This window comes from Haliotis cracherodii, unplaced genomic scaffold (genome assembly GCF_022045235.1).
Source record: "Haliotis cracherodii isolate W230 unplaced genomic scaffold, xgHalCrac1.p SCAF_9, whole genome shotgun sequence".
Lineage (NCBI taxonomy): Eukaryota > Metazoa > Mollusca > Gastropoda > Lepetellida > Haliotidae > Haliotis > Haliotis cracherodii.
Window position 1 is genome coordinate 25,836 of NW_027266343.1, and position 12,380 is coordinate 38,215.

Sequence of the window (12,380 nt, forward strand, 5' to 3'; positions counted from 1 at the left end):
CTAGGAGGAAAACATATGGCGACAATGGGTTCCCTTGTTGACAGCCTCTTTCATTTGTAAATAAAGTCTGATAGATGTCCATTTAGTTTCAAGTTTGATGCTGTATCGTAAGTTTGTAAATTTATCCACCTATCATTTCAGGTCCAAATCCATAGTTTTGTAAAACTCTTTTTATAAATTGAAATGCCTTTTCAAAATCTATGAACAGAAGTAATCCTGGTTTAGTTTGGGGTTTTTTCAAAGATAATGTTGTATAATAATCTTGTGTTTTCTAAAATTACAGTTAACTTAAGCAACATCATCAAGCAAAGACAAAAGTGTGTCTGTTTTTACGTATTGACATCATCAACTATTCAACATCATCATAATAATAATAATAATAATAATAATGCCATTAGATTGCTCTGTTTCCTCACCACCCCGAGGTATGCTCAAAGCCTACATTTTCATCAATCTGATCAGTGCACACTCGATGTTCATTCTCACCACCCCGAGGTATGCTCAAAGCCTACATTTTCATCAATCTGATCAGTGCACACTGATGTTCATTCTCACCTCCCAGGGGTATGCTCAAAGCCTACATTTTTATCAATCTGATCAGTGCACACTCGATGTTCATTCTCACCTCCCAGGGGTATGCTCAAAGCCTACATTTTTATCAATCTGATCAGTGCACACTCGATGTTCATTCTCACCTCCCTGGGGAGTACAACACATGCTGCCGCGCGGCTCTAAAAGGTTGACAGTCACATCACCATCTCATTTCACGTTTACCCATTCAATGCTGGGTGAACAGAGGCATATTTGACAAAGTGACTTGCCCAAGGAGACACATGCTACATGTGCTTCAGTGTGGGGCAGGACCCAAGCCCTAGAAACAGGATAGTGTTCTGAAAATACAACAAGACATTCTATATCTACTTCCATCAGCTTTTAATGACAACAGTAACTATACAGTGAGCGAATCCGTTCCTATGTACTATACAAACACCATATAAACTGCCAACAGAGTCAATAAATAGCAAAGTATACTGAACATAATCTCAGACTAACATCAGAACACACAAGACATTGTCATACACAGTAGTCGTCCAAACACTGTTAATAAGTAAATCACTGTTAGTCATGATTGAAGTTTTCCATTGTTGTCAATATTAATTCCATCATCACTGGATAAATGCTGTGTAACAAGATGATTCTGTCGGAGATAAAAAGAAAGTTACAAAGTAATTCGTTTGTGCATTGAAATCAAGAATATATTCACAGTCACATGAATGTGACAACCCACTGGCTGTAGCGATTCACTCAGTCACAATGTACACCCTGAAAGTCAAGTCACCACACACTACATGATAATGAAATCAGGAACTCAACATTATGATGAACCATATTTTTCAACAGGTATTGAACAAACACATTCTTAGTCCACTAATAACAGCTTGTGAACTTTGGGTCACATACCGAAAAACAGTATTTCCCAATTCATCGTCATACCCAATAAAATGTGAATATGCTTTCAACCAATTGAAATGTCTCCTATAATATACATGTAAGGTTCTTGAAGCTACATGACCATAGGTACACATGTGTATCAAGGCAATATCGTGACACAGCATATCTTAATGCACTGAAGCTGCTTGAATCGTCACAGCCGTAAACACTACAGCTAACTGTTTCTAAGATGTGCAAATCTCTCAAAGTTCTCACACCAATAACATCCACGCTCAACCACACAGTTAGTATTTAGTATAACCTGTTTGAGATCAGTCTTTGTAAATGTTCACCTGTATTATAGTGCACGAGTACATGCAAACTTGAAGGTGATCAAAGTGTTATCGTTGTGTGCACTGTGTATATAAATATCAATGGTACCCATTACACAGAATATATATCTGGGTAACTTCTAAAGTAACAATTACTTGTCTAGGAAAGAAGACCCAAGTAGCATGAATCTTGGTACTAAATTAAAATAATATGCCTCTTTTTTGTTAATGCACCATACTATTGTTATAGTGTTCAAAGACATATATATAACTGAAGCCTCAGTTTTTTAGTTCATCCTACAACATGCTCCCAATGTACATTTTTGAAAGGAGTAGCAACTATTGGTTAATTTGAAAAAAATTCCAGGCTGAGGTCCACATAAATTGTCCAATTGAAACCTTGAGTGGAGGAGGGATTCACATGAAAATCAAATAGACATGGATGTTTTGTTTTGTTTGTTTGTTGCTTAACGCCTCACTCAGCAATATATGTGACGGCGGTCTGTAAATAATTGAGTCTGGACAAGACAATGCAGTGATTGACATCATGAGCATCAATCCACACAATAGGCATACGATGACATGCATCAACCAAGTCACCCGATCGTGTTAGTCTCCTCTTACAACAAGCACAGACACAGATGTACACTAATATTTCAATACAATGTAAGCAGATGTTGTGGGACAAGGGTCATGTGTGTCCCTTGTTATTTTTTAAAATGGTGTGAGGGGTGTCAAACCCCATTACACCCCACCCTACCAAATTACGACATTTTGACATTTCCTACTGCCTAATCTACATGTTTCATAGCTGCCCAACTCCAGTAGTAGTGTGCCTGGTGCATCTACAAGCATGACTGAAACACCTCACCCATACCTAGAGCCAGTTGTTGTGACACTGACAGTCCCTTACAGTATATTGCACATGGAATTGGAGCATTAAGTGTGAGGTCTCTGAAGACATCTTTAGTCAGATGTTAATTAAATAGATGTGACGGTATGTTCTAATGTCCAACAAATGTTATGCCTTACATATAATGAACATATAAATGCTTACTAAAATTTTCAACCATCCAAACTTTTCATAAAAATATCCTTGCATGAACATGATCAACAAAAATGGATCAGAATTGTCCTTAAATTTGATAAAGTAATTACGGTAATTGATCTCCATCAGTGTCTTTCTTTATGTTTATATGTATCTGTAAATGAATATAATTAAAAATAAATAATAATATTAAATGCAGAAATTGATATAATTACCAATAAATTATCATACAAAATGCAATCATTAATCCTCACCTGAGAAGAAATGTGAAATGATATATAGAAACAATAACAAAACTGGAGCAGAGACTACCATCTACTTTCATCCACTGGTTAAATGAAATATTAGTGAAAAACAGGACGATTTTACCTGGACACAATCGGACACATCTTCAAACTGCTGTACGGACATTGATCATCACTACAGGCTGGGAATTACATCAACAACATCAGTCTAGAGATCCTCAGCATATGGAGGGTGTTCAGGATTTCCTATAGACTGAGAATGCATACCTCAAACAAGCTGAACTAGTAGCTCTGGTCCCTGGAGTTTGTTTCCATATTTGGCAGCCACTTATGATGTAGAATTGTTCATTGCAAATTATGCAAAGCCATGGAAGCCATGTTATACACAACAGGATAAACACTGCACTCTCCTGGGGACTGTGTGTACACAGAGGAAGGGGAGAGCACTCTCCTGGGGACTGTGTGGACACAGAGGAAGGGGAGAGCACTCTCCTGGGGACTGTGTGGACACAGAGGAAGGGGACAGCACTCTCCTGGGGACTGTGTGTACACAGAGGAAGGGGAGAGCACTCTCCTGGGGACAATGTCTACATCAAGGAAGGGGAGAGCACTCTCCTGGGGACTGCATACACCACAGAGGAAGGGGAGAACAGTTCCCTGGGGGTTGCATACACTACAGAGGAAGGGGAGAGCACTCTCCTGGGACTGTGCATACAGAGAAAGGGGAGAGGACCCCTCTGGAGACTGTGTGTACACAGAGGAAGGGGAGAGCACTCTCCTTGGGACTGCATACACCACAGAGGAAGGGGAGAAGAGTAGCCTGGGAACTGGGACACCACAGAGGAAGGGATGTGTGGGAAAGACAGAGATGCTGGTACCTGTCCAAGTCTGATTGCCTAATATAACTAAGGGCAAGAAACAATTCAGATTTTTCAGTTAGTGGTCCTAAAAATACATACGTATCACTATCTGGGCAGTAAAAGTTTTTGGGTTAAGTTGCATTTAATCCAGTCTGACCAGCTAGAACACCAGAACAGTCTGTCTACCTGGAACACAAGAACAGTCTGTCTACCTGTAAGACCACAACAGTCTGACTAGCTGGAACACCAGAACAGTCTGACCCAGAGGAACACCAGAACAGTCTGACCCAGAGGAACACCAGAACAGTCTGACAGTACTAGGAACAGACAACTGGGCATCTGTGAAGGCTGTATGTGTGTATCAATCATTAAGGACGATAACAAGATGCATGAAGCATGGAAGCAGTAATGAAAGGAAATATAAATATTTGACAAGTGGAAACCATGCATATAGATCATACTGTGCCAAGATACCATACAAAATGTCATTGTGGAATCTCCTTCAAACATCAGAATAAGGAAGACAGTGGTTAGTCTGAAATCAACGATGCATTTACAAAACCAGTCTCTACAAGTGCTCCTGGTAAACAAATAATAACGTCCATCTGAAGTCACAAAACAAATTGAAATTTAACAAATATTTGAAAAGATGAATTTTGGCGAGAGGAAGCTAGCGCATTGGTAATGCTTGTTGTTTGTTTCTGTATTTGTTGTTTAACACCCCACTCAGAAAACTTCCAGCTATATGACGGCGGTCTGTACATAATCGAGTCTGAACCAGACAATCCAGTGATTAACATCATGAGCATCGATCTACATGTTTGGTATACGATGACATCATTGGTAATGCAGAGATAGATCTAGGTAGCAACAAAGGGAGGAGTCCCTTACTACAAAACTGTACACAGGAAAACAAACAGTGAATGTCTGCTTTTTTGTGTGCCTGGACCGTGACAATATTGTCATAAATAAGATCATAACAACCTCTCTCATAGGCAGCTTTGATAACGTTCTTTTCCTCAACATTAATGCCCGATGTGTATTTCATGTATCCTTGGAGATTGTTTCACAGATCACAGGTCACGCAAAACAAAAATGAAACAGAGTGGCAGTCCATATATGTGAGCAAATAATCTACCATGACAAATACAATTCTGCGGAAATGTGCAGTGAAGTTGCATGAATCCCATGATACCACACTTAGATTTATTAATGTCTGCAGTGGTATCCTATGTCTCACTACATGAAACGTGGGATGCCACTCCCGCCATGTCAAAGAGAGCAGTGGTGCTTTACAATCACATCTCTGCTCTGATGAACATTCATCAGGATTCTAGTACTTACATGGCAGTAATGGAGTTACGATAAATCCAATGTGCCAGGCCAAGTTTCTAGAGCCTGACCATTTCAATGTAAAATAACATAAAGGTTGTCATTTGCATCGCTGTGCATTGCCTACATCAAGACATAACAAGAATGGTTAATCTCAAAGGGTCTATAGTCAAGTGAGTTTGTGTATCATTACTTAAATTAACAAAGATCATAGTCAAAGATACAAGCAATTAAAGTGTGACTATGCTCCAGTGTGGAGGACATGTCCTAGTTCCAGACACCAGTCTCACAGAGACACTATGTATTCAGTAACTAGAGAATAACCTAGAAGCAAAGGAGGATTGTGGATTATCAAGTAAATTAGTTTTTTAAGATCCAAATCTTGACAACTTTCAACAATAATAAGATAATGTAAAACAGATAATGTAAAACTTTTAATTCTGAGAAATGCAGAAAAATGTGGGTTTCCTAATCTGAAGTTGAGACATGAGCTCAGATACTTTTTTGTTACATCAAATTATTTGCGACAAAGGTTTTTTTTATGTCACGCTGCTATGGAACGATCGTTATAATGGTCAATGAAATATACAGAACTAACTCCGCGCATACCTGCTCCCTTATTGGTAACATAATAAGTGAATCTACATTATAAAATCTGAGGTAGCGTACAAAATGGTGTTTTGGGGATGTGCTTCCTGTCATTACGTAAAAGTCATACTTTTCAGAGTTACCATGGTTACAAAGATATCATTTTATGATATCTGACATAATTCTTGTATATTAATTAAAGTCACTATATTACCTATACTTGTGACTATATTGTTAAATTGATTCCCACACAAGTTGATCAACTAATAAAATAAATGTACAGAGCTGAAGCAGACAATGCTGATTGGAGACACGGATGTAAAATATACACTCTTATTGTCCCAATTGTTCACAGTTTTTGTGCATAGACACACACTCACACACACAGATATCATGAGCCATGGGCCCTGTAGCTCACCTGACACAACCTTCTTTAATACTTGATTGTCATTGGGAGTGCCCAAATTGGTATAAATGGTAAAGAGACGAAAAATAATCTGGTCCAATTTGAAAGAATTTCAAGAAACTTTTGACGACTGACATAAACATCCAACACATAATGACAAGTGTCTTGTGTAGATACAGCAAATGAATGCACACTGTTGTACTGTGGATTCCGAAGTACAGATAATTAAAGTGGCATTAGCTAAGATTTCTGAACAGATAATAAATGCTTCTTTAATAAATATTACATACATATTATACTTATGATTTCTTACACATGACCAAATTGTGGTTCTATCTGAAGAGATTTTACATATCTTTCTATGATCATAAGGACAGTGCGCATATCCCAAAACTATTGCACATAGCAGCTGACAAACACATGCAACATGTTGATTCATAAACAAACAAGCCACAAAATAGAGTTCATGTTGACAATACAGCAGGTCTTATTATGCACTTGATGCTCAGAGGCCATGTGTGTGACACCCCGTCTCACAGCGAGGCTACAGGGAGTGAGCCGATGTTCATGTCCGACATAATACTTAACAACATGACACACGGTCGTGCACCGGAAGCAGCGGAAGTCTACATCGTCTATCACAGATTCTCGTACCTGAAATCTGCACTCCATCCATGGAAGCATGCCAATCCTATGCATCGCTTCTAAAGACACCTGAACAGAAATCTCTAAGAGTTTCAACAAAGGGGGACGACTTTGTTCAACTATAAAGGTCCTTGGTCCAAGGGAGACTACTCTCTGAGTGTCTCAAGGAGTTCAATATAATGTCCAAGCCTCTCTTTGACCTGGTAATGGTCACACAGTCCGATAATTCTCAAATTGCTGGCATTGTAACACTCCACAATACGGATGTTCTGATACGCCTTCACAGCATTCTTCAGTGTGTCCATCGAGGCACTCTCAGCTGGGGAGGTAATTATTCTGGTTAGTGAAGGGCCGCATAATCCTCACTGAACAGGTTACACCAAGTGAAAATACATCTTATTTATCTCATACAAAGGTTTACAAGCATTATAACATTTTACTCATAAAGAATCTTCATCTCAGGATCTTTTTAACAGAGACCATTTTGAATAGTGCTTGAAATTCATAAATGTTTTCTTTACTTCAGTTAAATACAATTAAGCCCCGTTTACACGACCATGTTTACTTATATAAGTAAATATACGTACGTAAGTATATATACTCACATAAGTAAAAGTGTTTACGTAAGCAAATATACTCAAGGAGTAATTTACTTCACCTCAAGAGGTCGTGCAAAAGTATATTTACTTATAAGCAAATATACTCCTGGAGTAAATATGCTTATGTGAGTAACATTTGGCCGTATAAACAGGGCTTAAGTCAACAGGACTCTTTTTCTCTCAGGGGTCAAATGTCACGGCTGAGTAGGTATGTGTCCATCTGTCTGACATTCACGATTATCATCATAATCTATGTTCTGTCAACACCATATCAATGCTCATGGGTTTCACCAAAGTGGTAAACATCTACAATTTGCATGGCAACGGGCTGTACGACCACATGAAGTGGGCCTGCCATGACGACACCTGATCTCACTAACCTCACCTTCACATCAACACTTACCATACAATGAGGAGTTCTTTGCGACTCGATCTTGAGCGTGTGCCAGCAGCATTCTCATGAAGTCATCCTCTGAGAGGGCAGGAGTAAAATGGAATGAATTAGCTCATAGCCTCATTTTCAGTGGAATTTACTGTCATTATCATGTTGTTATTAGCTGAGCTTACTTGACCAAACAGAATCGTACTAAACTCTGTCTTCAGACTAGTAGCTAAAGTCGCAGACAGTACACACATCTGATACCAATGCTCTACCTACTGGACACACCCGTCATTAATAATATGATTCCCAAGCCCTCAGCATAAGATAACAGTCAATCTACTATCCTCAAAAGGCATGCTTATAGTGTGCTCGGGACCTATCTATTCCAGGTTCCCATGGATGGACTGTAAGCAATTCAATGTGATGCATGTCATCAGTACTTCGATCTGAAGCAGACATACCAGTCCAGGAACACTAGTGATCATCAACCCAAAGAATGCCAGGATATAGCAGTGTAAACTACAGACTGGCTGAACGACACATTCTGTCCAGTACAACACAGAGCTGGTCTTTCCTTGAGACACTCTACCAGCAGCCAACTTGATCATCTCCAACAGCATGACTGATGATCCAATCTGTGCCAGGGGCAGTATAAACATGAGTATTGAAAAGAGTTCCACGCAAACAGCTGTCCGGGATGATGTGGGTCTTCGGCGTGACTAGCGAGTGCTTTGAACACTAGTCTACCCGACCGCCCCCCGTCCTGGATGATGTGGGTCTTCGGCGTGACTAGCAAGCGCTTTAAACACTAGTCTACCCGACTGCCCCCCGTCCGGGATGATGTGGGTCTTCGGCGTGACTAGCGAGCGCTTTAAACACTAGTCTACCCGACTGCCCCCCGTCCGGGATGATGTGGGTCTTCGGCGTGACTAGCGAGCGCTTTAAACACTAGGCTACCCGACTGCCCCCCACCCAGGATGATGTAAGGGATCTCACCTGGCATCTCGGTCCCCAGACTCCCTGAGATCCTGTAGGCTGTGACCAGGTATGTCTCCAGGATGGGGGCCAGGATCCGGTGATAGAACTGCAGCTTATCGCACACAGTATGCTGTTCAATGTTCAGCTGAAACAGTGAAGGACAACTAGAGCTGCTAGCATAAAGCACTTCCCTTCTTGTTGCATATATATACTCCAACATCAAATGTTTCTATTTGAATTAAAAGAATGAGCGTTAATGAGATTGTTAACTTTTAGTGTTTTCAATTCAGAGGTTCAATCACTGACTCAGTACCCTGAAAATGTCCTTCAACATCAAACCTGCATCCTACCAAGATTACAGTTAAAAGAACTATACACTAACTACAGACAAGTCCTGGTACCTGACATGGCTAATGCTCCATACATTTATGTCGGTGATCGAAAATTGAACAACTATATGATAGATCACACTTTGTAATAAATAAATGAAATATGAAATATGATGCTTAACACAAAACTACTGTTACGGGCTGTATGACTGATTCTAAAATACTTTAAAAAGCATATAGTCTGAAATAGAAGTTGCCAGTTGGAATCTAGTGCCGCAAAGCTCAAGAAAGCTGCTTTCTTAGTGGCTAATGTCAACTTCCTGCTTGTCATTTCATTGGTCGGTCAAAGTTCGCCAAAGGTGGTTCTGACGTGACCTGTAATGAGATGTCCTCTGTGGTTGCGAGAACTTAATCTGCTTTTAATGAGATTGAGGTAATCTAAGCATGTGATTAATCCTGTTTTGTTTATTTAAAGCATTAACTGTTTATTGTTCAGCAAGTTTATCTCTGCAGCCGTCTCACGTCAAAACACAGCGCTGTGTACTTGTGGGCAGGTGACCACGCACCACACTGATTACTGTGTTGGATTAGTGAGACTAATTGAAGAGAGATTTTAGTAATTTGTTGCAAATTAGTCGTTTTCGAGTTGGAGCGCAAGACAAGACGGATTAACGGGTCTAAATAGCACTGATTTAATCGGTTCTCATCATTAGTGTCAGAAAAAGCCGATTGTTGAGTGTCAGATTAACAAGACTTGACTGTAGTTGTTGAACACTTTCGAGGTTAAGGCGCTATCATCTGTTATACATCTTCTTCGTTGAAACTACAGCTTTTAAATCCCTCTTAAAAGACATTTATTTTTGTCATCAACACTATTTTCAAGGGAGACTACTGGTGTTAGTCAATCAAATGTAGAAAATGGCAAAACAAAATCACTGGTTAAATGTAAGGTCAGCTAATAAAGTGGTCTCCTTTCTTGAACTTGTCCTGTTTCTGGGATTGGGATTGTGGCACCATGTAAATAATGTGACTAGATATCGTGTACTGACTTTGAGAGGCTTTTCCTCCACAAAAGTATCATCAGTATCATCATCTTCCTCATCGGCCCAGGAGAGCTGTGCTGAGAGACGGTTGGCCCACTGACGATCAAATGTAGTGTACAGATTGTCATACTGAAACAAACAGATACAGAACAATCAGGATAGGCGGATACTGAACAATCAGGGAGGGTGGATACTGAACAATCAGGGAGGGTGGATACAGAACAATCAGGGAGGGTGGATACTGAACAATCAGGGAGGGCGGATACTGAACAACAAGGGAGGGTGGATACTGATCAATCAGGATAGGCGGATACAGAACAATCAGGGAGGGTGGATACAGAACAATCAGGGAGGGTGGATACTGAGCAACAAGGGAGGGTGGATACAGAACAATCAGGGAGGGTGGATACAGAACAATCAGGGAGGGTGGATACAGAACAATCAGGGATTGTGGATACAGAACAATCAGGGAGGGTGGATACTGAGCAACAAGGGAGGGTGGATACAGAACAATCAGGGAGGGTGGATACTGAACAATCAGGGAGGGTGGATACTGAACAATCAGGGAGGGTGGATACTGAACAATCAGGGAAGGTGGATACTGAACAATCAGGGAGGGTGGATACTGAACAATCAGGGAGGGTGGATACTGAAAAATCAGGGAGGGTGGATACTGAACAATCAGGGAAGGTGGATACTGAACAATCAGCCTGGGTGGATACTGAACAATCAGGGAGGGTGGATACAGAACAATCAGGGAGGGTGGATACTGAACAATCAGGGAGGGTGGATACTGAACAATCAGGGAGGGTGGCTACAGAACAATCAGGGAGGGTGGATACTGAACAATCAGGGAGGGTGGATACTGAACAATCAGGGAGGGTGAATATTGAACAATCAGGGAGGGTGGATATTGAACAATCAGGGAGGGTGGATACTGAACAATCAGCCTGGGTGGATACTGAACAATCAGGGCGGGTGGATACTGAACAATCAGGGAAGGTGGATACTGAACAATCAGGGAGGGTGGATACTGAACAATCAGGGCGGGTGGATACTGAACAATCAGGGAGGGTGGATATTGAACAATCAGGGAGGGTGGATATTGAACAATCAGGGAGGGTGGATACTGAACAATCAGGGAAGGTGGATACTGAACAATCAGGGAGGGTGGATACTGAACAATCAGGGCGGGTGGATACTGAACAATCAGGGAGGGTGGATATTGAACAATCAGGGAGGGTGGATACTGAACAATCAGCCTGGGTGGATACTGAACAATCAGGGCGGGTGGATACTGAACAATCAGGGAGGGTGGATACTGAACAATCAGGGAGGGTGGATACTGAACAACAAGTGTGGATGGATAATGGCAATACAAAGTCAGCTGCAGAAAATCAAAACCACATTTTCCATCTGTTATCACAGCAGTCAGTATTTGAGGAAGGTTTTATATCAGATGGTCATAGGGACAGCAGAATAGACACTACCCAGCATCCCCATGGCCTGAGATACATGTATATACAACCTAAGACAATACACCCACACTTCTTATCAAACATAAGACACACCAAAGATGGAAATGCAGTGGCATGTCTTATGACCAGCATAGTCACCTTTCACGGCAAGCATGGGTTGTTGAAGACCTATTCCACCCTGGATCTTCACGGGTCTCATACCTATATGACTGAAATTGTCAAACACATTTTTTTTAATGTCCAGAAATGTCCCTTCCACAAACCTGCCATTTTGTTACTGAAAAGCATGGCAACACTGTTTCAGTGCAACATAACATATGGCAACACTGTTACAGTGCAACACAACATATGGCAACACTGTTACAGTGCAACACAACATATGGCAACACTGTTACAGTGCAACACAACACATGGCAACACTCATCCTACTTTTGTCAGACAATGACAAGTCCATACCTCTGATTCCTCCTCTGCTAGAATCTCCAGTGAGATGAACTGTTCTACCATATCAGATAAGGCCTCATTCAGTCTCCCACAAGGCTGAAATAGTACAGCCCAAAACAGTGTGAAAGTCAAATTATGTGATTTATACGCTTATGAACATGTAACAGGCTTCTCGTCCAATGCAAAAATCTACATAAAGTGTATACTTCTCACTAAAAAGTAATATATATATATATATAT

At 40.7% G+C, this 12,380-nt stretch overlaps 1 protein-coding gene across 2 annotated transcripts in view; it reads right to left on the minus strand.

The window, feature by feature from the left end:
* Positions 1–916: 916 nt before the first annotated feature.
* LOC139452128 (glycerol-3-phosphate acyltransferase 1, mitochondrial-like) overlaps positions 917–12,380 on the minus strand; it is a 40,161-nt gene continuing 28,697 nt past the window's right edge. For both annotated transcript variants that reach the window (XM_071233454.1, XM_071233453.1), the window contains exons 19-23: positions 12,153–12,236; positions 10,225–10,347; positions 8,865–8,991; positions 7,890–7,958; positions 917–7,206 (exon numbers count right to left, since the gene is read on the minus strand). In XM_071233454.1, coding sequence (XP_071089555.1) covers positions 7,034–7,206; positions 7,890–7,958; positions 8,865–8,991; positions 10,225–10,347; positions 12,153–12,236 — 576 coding nt within the window. In that variant the 3' untranslated portion in view covers positions 917–7,033. The remainder of the gene's footprint in view (positions 7,207–7,889; positions 7,959–8,864; positions 8,992–10,224; positions 10,348–12,152; positions 12,237–12,380) is intronic.